This window comes from Anarhichas minor, unplaced genomic scaffold, assembly GCF_050575085.1.
Source record: "Anarhichas minor isolate MPS153535 unplaced genomic scaffold, ASM5057508v1 ptg000020l, whole genome shotgun sequence".
NCBI lineage: Eukaryota > Metazoa > Chordata > Actinopteri > Perciformes > Anarhichadidae > Anarhichas > Anarhichas minor.
This window is the reverse complement of record NW_027466466.1, coordinates 2,212,813-2,235,320: the sequence shown is the minus strand read 5'-3', so window position 1 is coordinate 2,235,320 and position 22,508 is coordinate 2,212,813. Positions and strand designations below refer to the sequence as shown.

Sequence of the window (22,508 nt, the reverse complement as noted above, 5' to 3'; positions counted from 1 at the left end):
CTATTTTAAGCAGCAGCAACTGAAACAGGAGTACATAGTGCATGAAAAACTACTGTGTGTGTGTGTGTGTGTGTGTGTGTGTGTGTTTATGATACTGATGGAACATGTCGGCCTGTGCAACAGTGAAAACTTTTTTTTTTTTCTTGCTACTGTAGCTTAAATTCTTAAGAGGTTCTTCTCAGCACATCTTAATGTTTCTCTCTAAAACTCTTAAACTTGCACTGTACTAAACTATATAGTAATGTTTAACCTCAAACATCTGCTAGTGAAGGCCTCTAAACTGCTCCGTTTCTTTCCTCAGAATATTTGCCATGCCACATGGGAAGGCTCTGAACCCCACCCTGCTCTTACTCCTCATCCTCCTCGTCTTCGCCACAGCCCGCGGTCGCTCCTACCCTCGCTTCTCCCGCAATGACACTGAATTCCAGCACCTGGTGCTCCACCCAGACCCCTTTGTGGGGACGGTGTACGTGGGGGCCAGGGACCACCTCTTCCAGCTGGACGGATCGGACGGACTCCTGCTGGAGCTGGAGGAGACGACCGGTCCCGTGAGCGACAGCAAGGACTGCCTCCCCCCAGTGACCGAGTCCAACTGTCCCCAAGCCAGGAGAACCAGCAACCACAACAAACTACTTCTGGTGGATCCGAAGGCGCTGGAGTTGATCACCTGCGGCAGCATCCACCAGGGCACCTGCCAGAAACGCAGCCTGGCGTCGATCAAGAAGGTCCGCTTCTCCACCGAGAGGCCCGTGGACACGCAGTACGTTGCCGCCAATGACCCGTTGGTGTCAACCGTGGGGCTGGTGGTGGGGCTTCGCGGCGGTGAGAGGACAGTGATGTACGTGGGTAGGGGCTACACCGCCAGCCACCCGCCCATCTCCACCCGCCACCTCTCATCAGAGCCCGTCTTCTCCTACGAGGAAACGGCCAAGCTAGCGGTGGCCGGGCGCCTGTCGGAATACGACCACCACTTCGTGATGGCGTTCACACGGCGCACGTACGTGTACTTCTTGTTTTACCGCCGCGACATCAAGTCTGCATCGAGGGAGTACCGGACCTATGCCGCCAGAGTGTGCCTGGACGACACCTCCTACTATTCCTACGTGGAAGTTCCTCTGGTCTGCCGTTCCACTTCCTCTCCCTCCAGGAATTACAACCTGCTCCAGGCTGCCCAGGTACTTTATCCTAACTACTTGGTGTGTCTGAATTTCAAGTCTTTCGGAAATGGTTTAACATCAAGGTATTACTGATCCTGGCTGTGTTGAACGGAGTTGTTTTCCCATGCCTTTGTTGCAACAGGTGGGACAAGGCGTCGGCCGGGAAGGCGAGGATCTGCTGGGAGTCTTTTCCACCCGCGGCGGCTCCACAAACAACGCTGCCTTGGACGCCTCGGCTCTGTGCGTGTACCCGCTGGATGAGCTCGACAGACACATCGACTCCACCCGCGACCTCTGTTACACCCAGGATGGCCGGGTGGAGGGAAGAGGAGAGGTGGCCTACATAGAGTACGAGGTCAAGTCCAGCTGCGCCAACCTGCCTATGGTACGGATACTGCAGATGAAGGACAGGGAAGGAAGCTGACTGTTTCCGTGACGGAAGAAGAGCAAATATTTTGGAGAGATGGGCTTTTAAAACTGATTTTGTCAATAACGAGAGCAGGATTGCATGCTGTTTTTTTTTCCCTGCTTTGACTGCTTGTTAGAGCATGGATGCGGGCCGTATAGTAGGGCATCATGACGAATTATATCCTGCTGTCTCTATGTACTTTAAGTATATTGACTCAATTGGTTTCGGTGGTTAAAAAAAGACCAAACAGAAAGCACAGCCCAGTAACAAGGGATGACTGGATTGCCCAGATTAAGTTTAGCAACAGGAAGAATGAAGGCATTGTAATGAGACCCTGGTTGGAAAGCCCACAACTCCCAGATGCCCCAGGAGTAGCTTTGCCCAGCTGCAGCGCTCCGGTGACCCCCTCTGCTATCGCCCAGGTCCTGCCAGCCCTCAGAACCATTTAATGGGACCATTAGGGATCAATAAACCAAGCTAACCCTGAATCAGCTGTGCTGCTGCTTAATGAGCTCTGACAAGGGAGTTTTTTTAAACCCACTGACATAAGAAAATAGAGATTAAGGTTGAGAGAAGGAAGGGGGGGTGGGGGGGCACAAACATGGGAATAGAACGACTATCACACACAGCGACAGGGAGAAGGAAGAAAAGGAAACGCTGAATGACACAGAGAGATGATTGAATGAGGAGAGGATGTATTAGATCACAGTTCCCCTTGAAACAATGATAAGCCATCTTTCTGTCTTTTTTTTTTTGATAAACTCTCTTTAGACTAACTAAAGATGTCTCATTCTACTTCCTCCTTCAGGGCCAATTATGTGCAGCCGGAGCTTTGAGACTTACCAGAAAGCAGGATTTAAAAAGCGTTTGTTTTGTGAACCCAAAACAGCCAGTGGCCTGTGTCTGCATGAGTCTGCTTTAATCTGTGGCGCAATCCTTTTACGGAGTATCAAGAGCATTGGAAGGCTCCTCGGGCAACAGCAGGAAAGAATGGGAACATGAACTTGTTAGTCTGAAGCTTAGGTGTTTGACATATTAAGAGCAATAAAACAAAAGTATTTTTGGTGCGTTCAGTTTAAATAAATAGGTAAGATCAAGGACAACGATAGCGATCGAACTTTCCCTCATGTGTTGCAGAATACCCTCAAGGCGTACCCCTGCGGCTCCGACCACACCCCCAGTCCCATGGCGAGCCGGGCGCCGCTGGAGACCAGGGCCGCCTGGCACACCTCGGCCGCCCGTCTCACTGCGGTGGCCGTCAGTGTCAGAGATGGACACAGCATCGCCTTCCTCGGAGACTCCAAAGGGACTCTGCACAAGGTAGCTAATTTCCACGTAGTGCTTTGAATTTTTGTTCCAGTTTTCTTCAGGCTTTAAGCATGCCCCAGCATGCACTGGGAGGGAGGCAGGGAGACGCCCTGGGACACATCATTGGGATAACAGAGAAAAATTCAGACCACAAAACAAATTTCCTAATTTTCAGGCCCACCCAATGTGTCTGTCACTGCCTAACCCGTCTAAGGATCAACATGGAGTTATTTCTTAGCAAAGCAAACGCACCTCAGACTACGTAAAGCTTTCGCAACCAAAGTCTTTGCCGTTTCCCATATACGCGGCTACAGCTACTGGTAGATTCCAGTCATTCCAGCACTCAGTTTTCCAACATACACAGACTAGCATACCGCCATGATCCCGTGCCTAGTACATTTGCTTTTTGTTCTGTTCTGAGTGCAGAATGAGGTCATTGGAGACAAGAACAAAAACGTCTTTGAGCATGTGTTAAGATAGTGATATTTATGTATTCTTTTGGGAAGACTGGCGGAGTTATATGCCTTGCTTGTCAAGTTCTAAGTACTGCTTTCTCCAGTGTTGTCCAGAAACTGCTTTGTATCGCCACCTTTTTCAGCAACATCTTTCTGGATCTGATAGTCACATGTAGGGTGATTGTAGACATAACGCTGCAGAGGTGTAGTCGGTCTGTTTTTACAGTGTGTGAGTGTTTGATGTGTGTGCAAATGAGAGAGAGGGAGACATTGTGCTTTTCGGTAGCAGATCAAAGCAGCACTCCATGTAGCCATCTGAAGTAAGCTATTGTAACAGGATTATGGTATAACAGCAGGACAAATTCCACAGGGTCCAGATACGTGTGTGTGTGTGTGTGTGTGTGTGTGTGTGTGTGTGTGTGTGTGTGTGTGTGTGTGTGTGTGTGTGTGTGTGTGTGTGTGTGTGTGTGTGTGTGTGTGTGTGTGTGTGTGTGTGTGTGTGTGTGTGTGTGTGTGTGTGTGTGCAAACGTTTTCGACATCCTACCTACCAGTGTATTTGGTATGGACAGTTAAACTGGGGACACGATTTGTGTTGCCAGCTTGATTTTGATACAGTTGCAGTCGATCTACCCAAATGTCCTGTAGGAGTTAAAAGAATAGTTTGACGTTTTAGAAAAATCCTTTTTCTGAGAGCACAGCTCTATAACGAGCGTCGAGCGTCCCGAGAGTTAACGACGCTCATGTTCATTAGTTGCAAACGGATATATTCAGTTCACAAAAAGAGCAACCTTTTAGTGCGTTCATGCACAACACTGTTTCCCAAAATGTTGAGCTAGTTGATCAACCAATATCTTCCCGTTTGTCTCCCTAGCTTAATCCAGTCACACACCTGTTGCACAGGTATTGCATCTTCAATACAGCGTCGCATTCTTTACAAAATGTGACATGCAAAACTGCATAAAAGTCGCTGCCCGTAACAGAGCTACTTCCCATGATGCGTTGAGTGCATCCCCTAATGGGACAACTGATTCTCCATCCTGTTCACAGCAATCAAGTGAGAGCCTTCTGGAAAGAGGCACGGAAACCTCTGCTAATCCCATCAACATGAGGTAACATGAGAGTTTGAGGGCCTGGGAATCACTTAAGCCAGAGGTGTCTTCCTGTGCTTCATATTAGATTTGGCTTTGCCGTAATCACATTCACGGCCACTTCTGCTGCGATTCCTGCACAAGTGTGATTTGATTTGCGTTTGAGTTGTTAGCCAAAGAAGATATTCCTTTTGTATTCTTCTTCTTTCCTTTTTTCGTCAGCTGTTCATTTGAGTCTTACACCAACGTGTCTGATGTTTTCCTATACAGGTATATCTGGGCCAAGACGGCCAGGTGGAGGTATACGCGAACACGACAATCCAGCTCAACTCGCCCATAAACGGTGACCTTTTATTGGACCAGACTGGAGCACACATCTACGTCATGACCAAAACTACTGTAAGTATACAAATGTAACACTTAGAGGTGGTGAAATGCCATTTTCTGTTTATAGCCTTCGCTTTTCTTTGAACTACTCAACAGATGTATGAACAGCCGTGCCCTTCTTGGTGCGTCTGCCCATTAAACCACTCGCCCAGATGTCTCCATACACAAGATCTGAACATGGCTTGTTATTCATCGTCAGACAAATGATCGTTTGTCAGAGTTTTTTCAGGCTTTGATACTTCCTCAAGCTGTGTCTCTCTCGCAGAGAAATGGGATAAAAGAATAAGAGGCAATGAACATAAGAGAAAACCGAGAGGCCAGCTGGTTGTGGGGGTCAAAGGCCACTAACCCCGCTGCAATGGGTACAACAGTCAGCAGGAGGTGTAGGTCAGAAATAACGATGGTATTGATCAGGGAAAGTGGCCTCCATTGTGTTGGCACACTCCCTACTGAGTGTGGAAGCCATAGATGCTGATGAATGGGTATGGGAAACTGCCATTCTATACATTGAATGGCTAGTCTCAATCCCAGACCACTGAAGGCCTTCATCTAATCGAGTTATATTTAACATGAATCTATAACAAAATATGATCACAAGCATTGCAGTTGTCTTAGAGCTACTGATGTGTGCCATGAGCTGATTTAAGTTTAGTTTCTTGGAGTTAGAAATGTTATTATATTTTGTGTGCGAGTGTGAGCAAAGACAGTGAAGCACAGATTCTCTGGCTAGATAAATAACACAATCAAAACAAAGTAGAAAAAGATAAGATTGAATAGTATATAAAAAAACAACTATAGCAATCACTACTTCGTAGCTATAGCAAGTTTATTTCTATGGCACGTTTTGTACACAAAATTCAGTGTGCTTTACATAAATAAATAAAAAGAATCATCCGTACATAAAATGTGATTGAAAGATCATTAAATAGAGCATAATGTAATTAAAAGACAAAACATATAAAATATGGTACAAAATAATGAATAAGTACATAAACAGAATAGAATAAATACATTACACAAACATAGCAGCTACATTTCTAGGCACATGAAAAGAGAAATATTTTATTTGGTGCACATCTTGTGGCAGTTTGTTCCAGTTGTGTGCTCCATAGCAGCTAAATGCTGCTTCACCATGTTTTGTTTGGACTGAGTCCATGGATCTAAGAGCCCTGCTCGATTTATATCCTTTTAGAATATCAGAAATGTATTCCTAAACCATGATTTTTTGTTTTCTTTGGAGCAGTAGTTTAACATATCTATTCTGTAACTAACTGGAAGGGAAGTCAGTGTAAAACTTTCAAAGCTGGAGTTCTGTGCTCTGTTCCCGTAGTCCTGGGTAAAACTCTAGAAGCAGCATTCTCAACGAGCTGCAGCTGCTTCATGCTTCCTCTGGGAAAACCAATTAAGAGGCCATTGCAATAGTTCATCCTACCGGAAATAAAAGCATGGATGAGCTTCTCATGGTCACTTTGGGACACCAGATCTTTCTTTCTTATTCAGATGATGGAAGGCTGTTTTAGTAGCTGCTTTGATATGACTGGTGAAAATGAGATCTGAACGCCAGATTTCATGCTTGGTTTTTGGTTTTTAGAGCCCGAGATTGGAGTTGTTTATTAATAGTGATTATCTTCTCTTTGTTGGCAAACACAATAATGTCATTTTTTCCTGATTTAGTTGAAGGAAGTTTTGGCTCATCCAATTATTTGGATAATGGTAAGAGGACTAGATATATCTGAGTATCATCTGCATAACTATGATAATTAATGTTGTAGTTGTGTGCATGCATGTAAATGAAAGAAAGAAACACAAGTTGGTTATCTAGGAATTCAAAAGTCTGAGAAAAGCCAGTAAGTGAACCTTGAGTTTTATTTTCAGCTTGCAGCTGGCTTAAAAACTCCTTGGCCTTGAACATTATTTAATCATTACTTGCCTGTACCTATCCAGGTAAGCTAGTTTGCTACAAGCTAAGTAGTATTGGCTACAATGAAAGCAAATATAAAGTCATTTTTACTCTATCGATTATGTTTTTTTTAAAGAGCGTTGCATATGAAAAATGGAGCTGGAAACCATTGAAGCGAATTTACGTGTCCGCACAACCAAAGTGACGACACACCCTCGGACACGGACCTTGCAGGGGTTCCCTGCGATGAGTTTTTTGCATGTCCATGCACATCCAACATTTTTTTTAAAAAGCGGATGCAAACGGGCGGAGCGTAACCAAGGCCGAAGTGCTCTCCAGGATTTGGCGAATAGTTCTAGAACGGCAATGATTATTCTGCTTACTCAGTCAGTATGTAAGTCTATAACGATATGGTTGACAATCAAAAGAAATCCAAGGCACTCTGATGTAAGTTAAAGATCTTTTATGAGGTCTCATGCCTTAATGAAGGACTCAGATTTCTCTGAATCGCTAACCACAAGGTTATTGAACTCCACACTGATTGTGAGTGAGCTGAGCAATCATAGCTTTGTTCTTGTTCATGCCGGGGAATGATGAATGATGATGCAGTGAGTTTCCAAAGATAAAGTAGTGCAGCAGCTTTTGCGATGAAGTGTGTTAGAATGTTTTACTTTATTAGTCTTATGAGGAGACCGTGAAGGTGAAAATGATACGATCACCACTAGCAGCACACCCCTGGTGTCAGCCTAAATTCACCACATGGATCTGTCTTCGAGTTCTCACTTACCTGTCATTTTCAGGTCGAAAAGCTTCCGGTGGCAGAATGCGGAGACCACCTGGACTGTCAATCCTGTCTGTCCGCCAAAGACCCCTACTGTGGCTGGTGCGTCCTGGAGGGACGGTGAGTCAGTAGACATGTAACGGCGGGGCTACTGCCAATGCTCACTTGCGTCCCGTCCCCCCCCCCCCCCCCCATCTTCTTTTGTCTGTTCCTTGTCTCTCTCACCTCTCCGTGTTGTTTCAGGTGTGGCCAGCGTTGGGAGTGCCAGCGAGGGTCCGTGCGGGGCCAGTGGCTGTGGAGCTTCAACCAGACGCAGCAGTGCCTCGGTATCCAGCTCCTTAGCCTCTACAACATCAGCCGCGGGGAGAAAACCGATGTAATGCAGGGGGAATCTGTTTCCGGTCACTTTCCTTTTCTTTTCCATCTCGCTCCTCTCTTTTCTTGACGCCCCTGTCCCATTCTGTCTCCCTCCCTTCAGATTATGGTGTCGGTAGAGGGCCTCCCAAGTCTAGGAAAAGGAGAGGCCTACTCTTGCTTTTTCCAGGACACGGAAGCTCCTGCTTCACTCACTGACACCGGTGTGATATGCTCGACCCCTGAAGCCGGCAGCCTGCCTCCCATTACTCACGGAGATGGTGAGTACTTTCTGAATTTGGTCAGTAATTGTACCCAATGGGACACCTTTTTTTTTTTTTTCAGTATGCACAAAACATTAAGGGTGTCACGATACTCCAAATATATGATTCCATTAGACTTTCAATAAAAAAAGGACTGACAGCTATGCCATTGCTAGGTTATGAAATCTTGATTTCGTCCGTCCGTCCGTCTATTGAGCCGCTAGATGGCAACAGCATGCGTGGTGGTGAGGCGGTGTACAGTACGATACGGTGCATGTATGATAGCCTGCAAACTGTAGTTTTTCTGTCAATGTTCCTTGTTTACATAACTTCTGGGGGAAACCAAATTTTGCCACACTGATTACTTCAGGGAAACAGGATTTTCCAGTTCTGTTGTTTCTCTGTCATCTCAGAATCCAGCAGTGGCTGGACTCTAGAAAAGTGCAGATGGAGGCTACCAGTAAGCTACGCTACTTCGTAGTTTTTTTTTTCAGAAAAATGGACGGGGGCGGGAATATAAAAAACTACTGGGAGAATTGACGATCCTGCTTTTCATATCGAAGCGCCATTTTGATCGATTTTCAATAGACACTCGAAGTTGCAACACCTCTATGTACGCAAAGTTGAGTGCAACAAGGAAATTTACAAAACTGCCAAAGCAGCACTGTGATGCTCATAAATAATGACACACAAGCTGGTCAGATCCTTTGAAGTCGACATATATTCGTTCTGATGCAGAGTTCGTGATGGTGGCCCTGTCGCTGCGTTTCACTAACGTGACTGTAGCGGAGACCGAATTCACATTCTACAACTGCAGCTTGGTGCAGCAGCTCTCTGGACGCAGGCCGTGAGTACACACACACACACACACACACACACACATCGATGCATAGTTTATTTTTTTAAATTACCATTCCTACACATTCACTATATGTTGTTTGGGGGAAAATAGCATTTTTTGTAACTTATGTTTTTTTTGTTTGTTCTGCCTGTACCCGTGCTGTGTGCTCCGCTAGATGCCAAGGGTGTGTCAGCAGTCGCTGGGGCTGTAACTGGTGTATCCACCAGCACATCTGCACGCACCAACACACCTGCAGCCGTGGGGTCACCATCTACAACCACAATGTGAGTCAACGTTGAGTCTGTTAAATAGTATTACCTTATATTCAGAGGTTTTTATTTTTATTTTGTCAAACATCATTAACATCAATAAGGGGGCACATTATTAAGAGTATAATATAATTTGCAGCCTCCGACCAAGGAACACATTTGAATCAAAACCTTTGTCAAACTGTTTTAACAAAAGCAAAACATTACATCCTTTATGAAAGTAGGGTTAGTTGCAGGAGAGTTGTTAGACTGCAATAGTTTTAGCTAGGTGTTTACTGTATATTTAGTGTCATTAAAAGGCACTAGGTTTGTTTTGCTGAGCATGTATCATACTGCACTGTGCAACATGCTGCACATATTAGTGTGTTTATGTCTGTTCACTGTTTGGTGTAGTTTGTCTTTTTTACCATAAATCTTTCTTTTTTTTCTCCACTCATGAGTTGCTTCTCAATGTATTTGCATACCCTTTCTGTTTTATCCTAATTTTGTCTTCCCCTGCTTTTTTTTTTTCTTGTCCCCCTCCTGTCCTCGCTTTGTACACTTGTGCTTCTCCATCGTCAAGTTCAAACCGCCAACACCCACCATCCCACCACCCACCAGAAATCTGACCCCTTTACCTCCTACTGTCCGTGCTGCTGCAACAACAACACAGCCATCACTCACAGAGACTCCTACCCCCACCACAGCAGCTGTCCCTTTAACCTCCACCGCAGTGACACCACCCACCACCCCTACCACCAAGCCCACCTCCCCCCTCACCCTGGCCGCAACCTCCCCCTTTGTCGGGATCTTCAGCCAGGCCACTACGACGCACACCGATGCCCCCACCACAAGCGAGGGAACGACAGAGGGAAACGGCGGCATTGCAAGTTTCTCAGAGGACGAGGAGACCGAAAGCTGGAATATCACTGACAAAACCCCCCACACTACGTTACCCAGCAGCACTAGCGAAAAGGTAGACCGTGATGTGGGGTTTTTAGAGCCGTCTGGCGAAGCGTTAGGCTCTTCCTCCGACGTAAGCCCGACCACCTCCAGAGAAGTGTCCCGTTTAATAGACCTCTCTATCAGCGACGCTAAGGACGCCATTCCTCCGGTCAGCTATGAAGAGAATGACTCGCCTCTGTGGTTGAGTGAGTGGGAGGAGCCCGCCGTGGACTCAGCAACAGGTCCATCCGTTGCTGGCGCCAGCGAAAAGCCGCCCATCTTCACACAACCACCTGAAACAGTTATCGACCCCATCTCTGAGTCTGCAGCAGACTATCAATTAGATTCATCGACCAACTCTTATTTTCCGGTGAGTGCAGAAGCCTCACGTGCAGCTAGTCTAGAAATCTTACCGCGCTCCAGTTGCCATGAGAAACTGTTTAAAGTCCCAGTGAAACGACGTGTTCCACAGTTCATATCTCAGCGGTGTGCATTTCACCTGAGGGGTCTAAATCAAATCCTGTGCATTTGATTGGACCGCTAAAGAAAGTGGACGGGCTTAGAGTTTAGCGCGATACGGAGCTAGGGAGGACTGTTTGCTCCTCACACACACACACACCTCCCTCGTTGTTGAGAGATATGGGAGGGACACTTCCCCGCATTACATGTAGAAGAACGGCACCAGGCCTCCCTCCGTGCCACCAGCGCCCGAGCTCCGCTCTCATCCGGCGGACATCCGCTTCCCTTGAATGAGTAAGACCTCAGCCACATTGTTTTTGGAAATGAAAACAAAGTTTTTACCCACAGATATCCAAACACACATTTGTTACTATCTCTCCTTATTGGTTGTATTAACAATCAACAAACAGCAAAGAGCGGTTTTATATGACTGGTTGGGCTAGCTAGTCGTCCAAAGTCTCATTTGATTGGATTATTTTTTAATAATTCTAATTGCCCCTGAGTGCAGGATGGGTCATCAAAGATTTGACATCATAGCAGAAGCTAAAGACACTAACTCACTCTTAAAAGTGAAACCAATGCAGAAGATCCTTAAAGCTGCATTCTCTCTAGTGACCAGCAGGGGGCGACTCCTCTGGTTGTATAGAAGTCTATGAGAAAATGACTCTACTTCTCTCTTGATTTATTCCCTCAGTAAACATTGTAAACATGAGTTTATGGTCTCAATCTCTAGTTTCAAGTCTTCTTCAATACAGCATGATGTTCATTTAGTAAATTATGGTCCATTTAGAGTCAAACGGACCATAAAGCAGGGGATGCTTTAGGGCGGGGCTACCTGGTGATTGACAGGTCTCTACCACTGCGTTGTCCGGTCTGTTTGTCCAGGTTTTTTTTGTCTTACAGCTTCCCCCTTTTCACAGTGTTTATAGTTCATGAAAGTTATTTTTTGTGATTTCTGGTTGCAAAACACCAAGATGGCAACGGACAAAATACCAAACTCAATGCTTCAAAACTGCCCTCTCTAACTCCAGTTCCACTGGGACTTCAAAGGAAAGGTTGTGGGAAATACTATTTTGGGCTTTCTTGCCGAGAGTTAGATGAGAACGATACCACTCATTTATACGTGTTAAATATGAAGCGACAGCCAGAGAGCGCTTAGCGCGTGATAGCATAGAGACTGAAAGCCAAGCCGGACAGATTATAGAATGGTATCCATCTTCTGATCTTGGACTAAAAAGTGCATTGCCCAAACTGTGGACATTTTCCTGTAAAAAAACACATGATAATTAACCCAAGAACATCTCAGCCTTAATCAACAGTAAATATATAACTACTTGGTCCTCATTCTACAGTAAGGCCAACAATGACGAATACTGAATTCTGCACTGATAATCTTTATTAGCTCTCCTGTCAACAAGAGAGGCCAATGACAAAATCAATGTCATCTCAGATGCGAGGATGGAACTGAGAAATTCGAGGCACTTAACCCGACAGGTCTTATTGACTCGTCCACTCACTCCACTCACTCCACTCAGCGAGAGCTGCACTTCCTCCCTTGAGCTCAAGAACATCATGACATTTTTAAGTCCACGTTTCTCGCGCTTCACTCGAACGTCTGATGTTTCATCTATGTGGTGTGTTTTTGTGACTGTGGTCGCTGAGTTATTGTTTAAATAGATTTGGAGGAATGGAGAATGCCCAACTTCATAGTTGGTAAGGAGGAATAATTAAGAGAACGCAAAAGTTCTCAGCAGTTTAGATCCACCATGTACAAATGATTATGTAGTGTACTTGTTCACAGAGACCCCTTTGAGCAGGATCTAGACAAAGGTTTATAAAGTGAAGCTGTATCTTTCTCATTGAAATGGTTAATAATGTTTCTTCAGGAGTGTCCATGTGTGGAGAAAGTTCAGGATTCCTCTCTTCTCCCTGTCAACGTGGAGAGGAAGGTCACTCTGGTGGGACAACACCTGAACCTGTTTCAGGTAATGTAGCCATCTACTGTCTTGTCTTAGCACTAAAGGTGGGCTCAGCCATTCTGGAGAAAGACTTGATGTTTGAACTCAACCACCCGAACAAATAACACTCTTCTCCAGATATACCGTCCCCTCTCGCTCCCACTGCCTTTCTCTTTACACACCCATGGCCTTTCCCCTCTCCTGGCTGGAGGACTGTTTGTTTCCCATTCACACTGTATCAACACGGCGCACTCACAGCGCACTGATGGACAGAAAGTGTATTGAGCTAGAATCGTTAGGTGCACCTTTTAAAGCTGTAATCATGCAGGTTATTCATACATCGTATAGCTTCAGCTACAAGGGTTCAGGGATTTGTTTACATGTTATTATCAATAAGTAAGTCTTAAAGGTAAAAGAAATACATATTCTCCCTCTTACCTGTAGTGCTATCTATCTAGATTGTTTTGGCGCGTCACTCTGGATAATCCACAGACCTCCTTGTGAGCAGTTTCATGCTGGAACTCGGGTTGAAGGAAAATAGTTCCTACATGAAACTGCTTCTCCGAAACTAGGCAACTATGTTGACCTGTCCCTTTAAAGTCCAAGAGAAGCTTTACAAACATTTAGTAAAGTACATTTTCTGTTTCAGTTTATATTAACACAGCACATCATAATAAAACAATGATAAACTATATTTGTATAGCACATAATAATAATAATAATAAACTTAATTGTATAGCACATACTAATGCAATATTAATAACCTTGATTTGAATAGCACATAATAAAAAGAATAGTAACAATACACTTTATTTGTTGTATAGTACATAATAAAAATAATATATTAATAATAATTATGTTAATTTGTATAGCAAACAATAATAATACAATAATACCAAACTTTTAGTATAGGACCTTTCATACAAGAAATGCTGCTTAAAGTGCTTAAAGGAAGACAGACATAAAATGAACATTAAAAAATACTAGTTATAGAGATATAAAGGCTCAAATGAGTTGTTATGCATACTGCCATAACAAAACGTGCATTATTATGTAAAGTCTTCACACAACTTCATAAGCTTTTGCAGTGATACATCAGTTCTCACTGTGCCCCTACTGAGAGGGTGTGTCCGTTCACTTCCATGTGTGTGGTGTTCACATGTAGGACAAGAACCTGGACTACGAGTGTGTGCTGGACGTTGAGAATCAGTCAGTGGTGGTGGACGCCTCCGTGGAGCCGGACGCCACTCAACCATCAGCCTTCTTTATCACCTGCCAACCTCACCAGGTCAGAACACGTCTCAATGTAGTGATCCATCTCGTGTTGTTGTGTTTAGTCCTGGGAATATTTGTGTCTTTTTTTTACAGCCCTTAAAAACTTTGTTTCAGATCTTTGAAAGTATTTCTCCAACAACATTAAATATACATGACTTAATAATCAACAATCACAGTACGGCTGTCATAATGTCAGATTTTCACTACATGATAATCGACAAAAGCATTCATGTTAACGATATCATTGTGACAAAATAATAATAATGCTATCAGTTAAATATTCCTTTAACTTTTTTTCTCTTTTGAGGCAAATATATTACACTCATAATACGAGTGTAGGGAGGAGGAGAAAGAGTCTATAACCATAACTGTGTTTATAATATGATTTTTGAAAATAATATATAATAATTTATCATGTTCAATATTAACATGATATTCATATTTCATGTCTAAATATCACGTTTATCTGAGCTCTTAAACCAGGTGTGTCCTCTCTCTCTAAATGTAAGGTCAAGTGATACCAGTATGTTTAAGTCTCATTTTTAGAGTTCTAAGCATATTTTGATGATTATCAGGATCGGATCGCGAATGATTAGTTTGGCCTGAAAAAATCGTGACTTGAAATTTTCACATAGTAATAAGCTGATTGAGAAAAATAGGCCTTTTATATCACAACGTAAACACAATAAATACTTGGACGGGTTAAGTTTTTAACAAAGTCCTGAATTTAAAATGTGATTTTCTTTCTTAATTGAGTTTTTTAGCCATGGTGGCTGTTGTTCCCATGCTAATCACTCAGATCTTCTTCAGTGTATTTCAAACAGTTGGATTTCATTCATCACTCCCAGCGTGACGGCAAATGTACCATCTTTCATAGATTGAGTCCATAGCGAAGCAGCAAAACAAGAACTTGCCTTTATGAACTGTTTGACACCTCATTTGTCAGTCCCGATCTGATGGGGTAACCCCCCCCCCCCCCCCATCCTGTAGCATCCATAAATCCAGTAGTTTGAAGGAGATGTTTTCACAACAACATAAATAGATATTAGAGATGAATTATGAGCTGTTTACACTAACTCTAATAATACAATATAATCATGTACGTCTGCATCTCCATGTATTTCATTAGCTCTCGTAGCCGGATCATTTGACACATGCTGGTATACCATCAACTCATATACCACATCACAAATATGTCTGCTGGTTCTGGTTTCAGTACGCCTACTCTGCCTCAATGGAGGAATACCCGGCCACCATCAACGTGAGGAGGAAGAACTACTTCCTCATCGACAGCGCCGAGGATCTGTACGGTGCGTGTTTTATGCCGGCGTGTCCGAGACGTGTTGTTTGACGCCAAATAATGCCACTCCCTCACAGAATTTTCCCCGTCTCTGTTTTATTTCAGTGACTCTGTTCAATTGTTCAGTGGGGCGGTCGGATTGCAGCCGGTGTCGCACCGCCGACCACAAGTACGGCTGCGTCTGGTGCGGCGGCGCTGCCGGCTCTCGCTGTGTGTACCGGGACTCTTGCGCTGAGGAGGTCAAACACACCTGCCCCGCGCCCGTCATTCACTTCGTAAGTGTTATTCGCCCTTTCTTTGGAACACAAAGGGCCACTGAGACGCTACAGATGTGTTTTTGCTTTGCTTTCTGTTGTTCAAAAATACAACTTTTAAGCCTTTATGATCACATTGTGCTGGCCTGTATCCACTCCATCTCTACTCGACTCCCATTTTCATGTCACGCTGTTATGCTGTCTGAGGCGATGATCAGGATGTACGTTTCAAACATCTGGTCCTCTTGTGTTCCAGCTGGACCCGGTATCCGGTCCCGTGGAGGGAGGGACGGTCGTGACTATTTCAGGCTCCAACCTCGGCCAGAGAAGTGAAGACATCCAGAACTCGGTCACGGTGGCCGGGGTCCCCTGCAGCGTCATCCATAGCAGATACGAAGTCTCCTCGAGGCGAGTTGTGCTGTTACTCAAGGATGGGCAAATTCTAGTTTGGAGGTCAAAGGTCTCACGTCTGTGACGTTCTAGCAGCGTCTCGGGGAGCGCATCGAGTGTAATTCCCTCAAATTTTGCACAAACGTCCACTTGGTGCTTTAAGACACATTGATTAGAATTCGGAGGTCAAAAGGTCACTGACTTGATAAAACATGCGTTTGGTCTGAACCCAAGATGTCATCTGCTAATAAGATAAAAGGCTGACGTGATGGTGGGCGGAGGCACACAGCAGCGATGCGGCGTTTGTAGTTGTAATAGTGACCATCGTACGTCTTGATCCCGCAGGATAGTGTGTGAGACCACGGGCAGCGGAGGAGAGAGGAGCGGCCACGCCTCGGTCAAAGTGAGGGGGGGAGGAGTCGGACTGTCCGCTCAGATCTTCAGCTTCCAGGTAAACGCCTCAATAGTCAGTCACGTTTACAAGGAAAGGAAACTGGAAATCAGCTGACATTTGTTCATGCAGGTTAGGTGTATAACTGCTGCAGAGCTGTCACCACAGTTCTACCACACTGTTTCTGGCGAGCTCACTTCTCTTTAATGTTTAACACCAGATTATTGTCATTTTTAAACTAATAGTCTAAGTATGAAGATAAGAAAGGAAAATTAAATTTTTTCAAACCAATGATGACTACGTCCACTTCTTATATACAGTCTATGGTCTGTACTAATACTAATAAAGACACCCAGTTATATGAATAACATGTAACTTGCATTCTGTATTCATACTGTGTCCATTTTTGATAACAAGATGCGTTTGTATTATTTATTCATGATTTGCGTCTGTGTCCATTGATGTTGTGATTGTGAATTCATTATTTAATAACCCAGAATATGAATACGGTGTCTTTTGGAAATTATTTATTAGGCTAAATGTTTCAGGGAAAATTTTAATTTTGTAACTCGTATCAAAACCCGTCGCTCAGGAAGTATCAGCCTCGCTTGACTCGATGTAAGATGAGGGTCGATTATGTAAAAAAGTGTTTGTCTCGCTTCTCTCTCTCCTTTTTTTGTTCAGTTCTTTGATTAATTCAGACGTTTAACTCGATGGCGGATCAGAGAACGAAAGAAAAAGGCCGTTGTGTTCTCCTCTAGTGCAGAAATAGGAGCTTTGAGAACTCTTTAAGGTGGCGAGGACATATCAAATAAGAGACTTGGGATGCCCCCAAGGAGTTGACAGTGACTGCACTCGTGCATGAAAGCTTTTCAACTTCAAACACCTCTTTTACGGCTGACCCTAAAACGAAGGATTGACTTGATCGCTTGAGGACTTTTATGAGACTTCACTTCATGTAGCCGCAGCACGCACTTTCAAGCCGTGTGTGTGTGTGTGTGTGTGTGTGTGTGTGTGTGTGTGTGTGTGTGTCTGTGTGTGTGTGTGTGTGTGTGTGTGTGTGTGTGTGTGTGTGTGTGTGCGCGCGAGAAAAGCACGACTCCGCCCCTCGTGCAGAGAGAGAGAAGGTTTGAGACGTGCTCTTTTCTGCGGAGATCATTTATAAAGTACCGACAGCAGAACCGTTAACTCCGGACCTTATCAATACTCTGGTATTTTACTAGTTTAGAACCAAGTTTTGGGGGGCATCCCTACACATGGATGTGTATTTTGGATGTTTTCTCTGCACTCGTCTGAATGAAAACATGTTATGGAAGCAGCTCCCACATGGCTTTCATTAATCAGGCATCACTTGGAACTGTGCCGTGTGAACCACTGAAATGCACTGAAGTCACAGCAGCACGTCTCCTCATTACCATAACAGCACAAGCACTGTAGGTTGACTTAATTAATTAGTCCGAGTGACAAGCAAATTAATTGCTGTACTCAGCAGGCTGTGAGGCGACCTTCTAGCGTTTTCCCAGAATGCCCCTGTGTCTCTTTTATCTGCCCGATAAATCACCAGCTCAGTATCGGATTATTGATTGTATGTTTTCTGTTCCTCTCTCTTGTGCATCTTTTGCATTTTATCCTGTACATCGTTCTTCTCCTCGTCCCTCCACCACCAGGATCCTGTTCTGAGCGGCATCTTCCCACAGAGAGGGCCCAAGGCGGGGGGCTCCTCTCTCACCATCAGAGGCCGGAGACTGAGGACCGGACACCCGAGCGAGGTCGGCGTCCTGATCGGAGGAGTGCCGTGCGTGGTGTAAGTGTCTCCAATCCACAGTGATTTAAGACTATTTTGAGTTATTAACATTAAGAGTTATGAAGGCAGACTTTCTCTTTCTATATTTGGAATACAATTGGTAGAAATGTAAAAAATAAATAAAAAAAGTTCTCTCTCTGTTCAGGCTCAACATCCAGGAGGATCAGATCAGCTGTCTGACCAGAGGCAGTAACAGAACAGGAGAGCATGGCATCACCGTGCGGTTTGGTGGCACAGAGCGCCACCTACCGGGTCTGGTGTATCATTACACCCCCAACCCCAACATCTCAATGGCTGCTCCCTCCAAAAGCTTCCTCAGGTGCTTATCAGTCTCAATAACGCAATCTCGACCCATGCACATAATCTAGATTGCATAACTGCTGTGCTGACGTGATAGTCTATCTTAAGCTTGTGGCCTGGACACTGTGACTTTTGAACGTCTTACTTTAGGCAGAAGTATTTGTCTGTCCTGATTGTCATCTAAAGGTCATGACGAGGAATCTTTTTCTTCTTTTCCACTACTATGCCCTTCAGCGGAGGCCGAATCATCAGGGTCTCTGGTCAGAACCTGGATGTGGTGCAGGAGCCGAAAATGAGGGTGACCCTCAGTCCCCCTGATACTCTTCCTCCCAGGAGGAGGAGGAGTGCCAGAGGGAGGAGTGAAGGGAGCCCGACCGGAGGACGGGATCATCAGGGTCCACTGAAGAGATGGAGGAGGATCGTCCCGGAGGCGGACTGCCCCGAGGGTGCGCTGTGTCACGTCAAACAGGTATGAATCATACAGCTGTGTGCATCTGTGAGCTTTTCTTTACACCTGGAAAGCAAATGAGCGTAAGAAAAATAAGGTTGTAGTCATAAATACAATTCAGAATGGAGAGTAGGGATTATGATCACAATTTACCTTTGATTTCTTTTGTCTTTATTATTATTATTTTTTCCAAAACCATTTTCATAAATGCAGATTTCCAAATGTACAATTTAGAACAAAAAAAAATCTGTATTAAAAAAATAACAAAGGATGAACTGGAAGAAAATATAACCATCTTCTCTACCTAAGTACATATGTACATATACAGTATATACAGGTGCTGGTCATATAATTAGAATATCATCAAAAAGTTGATTTATTTCACTAATTCCATTCAAAAAGTGAAACTTGTCTATTATATTCATTCATTACACACAGACTGATATATTTCAAATGTTTATTTCTTTTAATTTTGATGATTATAACTGACAACTAAGGAAAATCCCAAATTCAGTATCTCAGAAAATTAGAATATTACTTAAGACCAATACAAAGAAAGGATTTTTAGAAATCTTGGCCAACTGAAAAGTATGAACATGAAAAGTATGAGCATGTACAGCACTCAATACTTAGTTGGGGCTCCTTTTGCCTGAATTACTGCAGCAATGCGGCGTGGCATGGAGTCGATCAGTCTGTGGCACTGCTCAGGTGTTATGAGAGCCCAGGTTGCTCTGATAGTGGCCTTAAGCTCTTCTGCATTGTTGGGTCTGGCATTTCGCATCATCCTCTTCACAATACCCCATAGCTTTTCTATGGGGTTAAGGTCAGGCGAGTTTGCTGGCCAATTAAGAACAGGGATACCATGGTCCTTAAACCAGGTACTGGTTGCTTTGGCACTGTGTGCAGGTGCCAAGTCCTGTTGGAAAATGAAATCTGCATCTCCATAAAGTTGGTCAGCAGCAGGAAGCATGAAGTGCTCTAAAACTTCCTGGTATACGGCTGCGTTGACCTTGGACCTCAGAAAACACAGTGGACCAACACCAGCAGATGACATGGCACCCCAAACCATCACTGACTGTGGAAACTTTACACTGGACCTCAAGCAACGTGGATTGTGTGTCTCTCCTCTCTTCCTCCAGACTCTGGGACCCTGATTTCCAAAGGAAATGCAAAATTTACTTTCATCAGAGAACATAACTTTGGACCACTCAGCAGCAGTCCAGTCCTTTTTGTCTTTAGCCCAGGCGAGACGCTTCTGACTCTGTCTGTTGTTCAAGAGTGGCTTGACACAAGGAATGTGACAGCTGAAACCCATGTCTTGCATACGTCTGTGCGTAGTGGTTCTTGAAGCACTGACTCCAGCTGCAGTCCACTCTTTCTGAATCTCCCCCACATTTTTGAATCGGTTTTGTTTCACAATCCTCTCCAGGGTGCGGTTATCCCTATTGCTTGTACACTTTTTTCTACCACATCTTTTCCTTCAATTCGCCTCTCTATTAATGTGCTTGGACACAGAGCTCTGTGAACAGCCAGCCTCTTTTGCAATGACCTTTTGTGTCTTGCCCTCCTTGTGCAAGGTGTCAATGGTCGTCTTTTGGACAACTGTCAAGTCAGCAGTCTTCCCCATGATTGTGTAGCCTACAGAACTAGACTGAGAGACCATTTAAAGGCCTTTGCAGGTGTTTTGAGTTAATTAGCTGATTAGAGTGTGGCACCAGGTGTCTTCAATATTGAACCTTTTCACAATATTCTAATTTTCTGAGATACTGAATTTGGGATTTTCCTTAGTTGTCAGTTATAATCATCAAAATTAAAAGAAATAAACATTTGAAATATATCAGTCTGTGTGTAATGAATGAATATAATAGACAAGTTTCACTTTTTGAATGGAATTAGTGAAATAAATCAACTTTTTGATGATATTCTAATTATATGACCAGCACCTGTATTCACACATACATATACATCATTTTCACTTAAAAAGCTCCTATTTCTATGTTTTATTGCTCCTCCCCTCCAGTACGAGACTCGCTGCACAGTCAATGGCTCCACCCTCATCCTGTGTCCGACTCCGGCGGTGGGTCCAGAGGCCAGGAGGGCCCGGGTCAAAGTTCACTTCCTGTTGGACAGCCTCCATTTTGACTTCGGCACCGTGGGGAACGGGGCCTTCAGCTATGAGCCCAACCCACAGCTCTACCTGCTGAACCAGAACGATCCCAGCAAACCGTACCACCACAAACCCGGCAGCATCATCTCCGTCGAGGTGGGCGCCAATAACTACAATGCAGTAATAATAGTAATCCGCACTTAAACTCCCGATATACTTTGTAAATATTGTAGTTTCACTCATTTCAAATCTCTCCGCTCCAGGGAGAGAACCTGGATCTAGCAATCTACAAGCACGAGGTGGAGGCTCGGATCGGGGCGGGGGTGTGCTCCGTGAAGACCCTGACACACAACCACTTGTACTGTGAGCCGCCAGCTCAGCAGCCCTCGGTCACCGCTGGCAAGAAACCGGATGGCATGGACAGTCTGCCTGAGTTCACGGTGAGTAAATGTCACCGTGGACCTGGAAGTCAAGTTGCACATTCAAGGATTCAAGGATCATTTATTGTCATTCTGAATCACAGGGATGCACAACGAAATGCAGCTGAGCCCATTTTCACACAAACGCATGACAAACAACACAAAACAAAAGAAAAATCTGTCATACATTCCTGTAGGACATTTTTTTGAATTATCATCATAAGGAATGTAAACAGCAGCAACAACAACAATTCTCTGGGCAGATAACATGGCCGACATCTTCACATTAAATATACTACATGAGGAAAACACTGTCCATCAACTGTGACTGTGTTTGAGCACCAAGCATCATGAGGTGAACACAGTCCTCCTCCTCTGGTCCACCTGAGTCCTGAGTCATCAAGTGCAGCTTGATCCTGGTCCACGATGGATCCAGGTCTCAGTGAAGACCTCCTGCTGCTTTCATCCATCTTATTTTTCATCAGAAATCATAAACCGTTTCATACTCAAGTGTTTGATTCAAACTTGATTTTTTACTTGTTTACTGTGTAAAAAAGTCTCTGATTGTGTTTTCCAGGTGAACATGGGGAATCTGAACTTCTCTTTGGGCAGAGTGCAGTACGACAGCCAGGCCCAGTCGACGTTTCCTCTGGAGGCTCAGGTGGGAGTCGGGGTGGGGGCCTCCATAGTGGCTCTCATTGTGCTCATCATAGTCCTCATATACAGGTGAGCAGACAGCATTTGCTCATTTGAACAGACTGTTCCTTATAGTCCTCAACGGGCTGCTATGTACAGTAGCTGGAATATGATTTTCAGTCATACAAGCTATTCTTTAGGTTTGATTGGTATCTGATTATATCAAAATCTGTCCTGCCGATTCAAATTTTTTGGCAATTCTTTCTATAAGAACTATAATTAACAACAAGGCTCCAGAATTGTTTTCTACCCTGTCCTGAAAAAAATGTCAATCATCCGGAAGTCAGTGTAAACCATCAAAATCTCTAAATGTAATTGTTTTACTTTCCTAGTATCAAATATGATTACTTGCATTAAAACACACAATTCAAATGAGTAGCAAATAAATTATTGCATTTTTCATTGTTTTTAAGAAAACCGTGGCATTAGTAGTTTTAGTGATATATTATATATTAAAGCTACTGTTAGGGTGTTCAACATTCATAATTCCCTCTTTAATATCTATTTTATATTGCTGTAAAAACAAATCTCAACTGTATTTATTCAAGTTTCTGGCCGAAAACTACATTT

The 22,508-nt window shown here is 44.1% G+C and overlaps 1 protein-coding gene across 1 annotated transcript in view; it reads left to right on the top strand.

The window, feature by feature from the left end:
* Nucleotides 1–274: 274 nt before the first annotated feature.
* The window catches only part of plxnb1a (plexin b1a), a 33,395-nt gene continuing 11,161 nt past the window's right edge, over nt 275–22,508 (top strand). The window contains exons 1-22 of the mRNA XM_076095409.1: nt 275–1,175; nt 1,300–1,542; nt 2,704–2,886; nt 4,689–4,817; nt 7,506–7,606; nt 7,730–7,862; nt 7,965–8,121; nt 8,842–8,950; nt 9,120–9,228; nt 9,776–10,507; nt 12,483–12,581; nt 13,720–13,842; nt 15,046–15,139; nt 15,235–15,404; nt 15,640–15,791; nt 16,119–16,224; nt 17,832–17,968; nt 18,114–18,287; nt 18,503–18,737; nt 20,737–20,979; nt 21,087–21,263; nt 21,820–21,968. Of these exons, the coding sequence (XP_075951524.1) occupies nt 312–1,175; nt 1,300–1,542; nt 2,704–2,886; nt 4,689–4,817; nt 7,506–7,606; nt 7,730–7,862; nt 7,965–8,121; nt 8,842–8,950; nt 9,120–9,228; nt 9,776–10,507; nt 12,483–12,581; nt 13,720–13,842; nt 15,046–15,139; nt 15,235–15,404; nt 15,640–15,791; nt 16,119–16,224; nt 17,832–17,968; nt 18,114–18,287; nt 18,503–18,737; nt 20,737–20,979; nt 21,087–21,263; nt 21,820–21,968 (4,619 nt within the window). The 5' untranslated portion in view covers nt 275–311. The remainder of the gene's footprint in view (nt 1,176–1,299; nt 1,543–2,703; nt 2,887–4,688; nt 4,818–7,505; nt 7,607–7,729; nt 7,863–7,964; nt 8,122–8,841; nt 8,951–9,119; nt 9,229–9,775; nt 10,508–12,482; nt 12,582–13,719; nt 13,843–15,045; nt 15,140–15,234; nt 15,405–15,639; nt 15,792–16,118; nt 16,225–17,831; nt 17,969–18,113; nt 18,288–18,502; nt 18,738–20,736; nt 20,980–21,086; nt 21,264–21,819; nt 21,969–22,508) is intronic.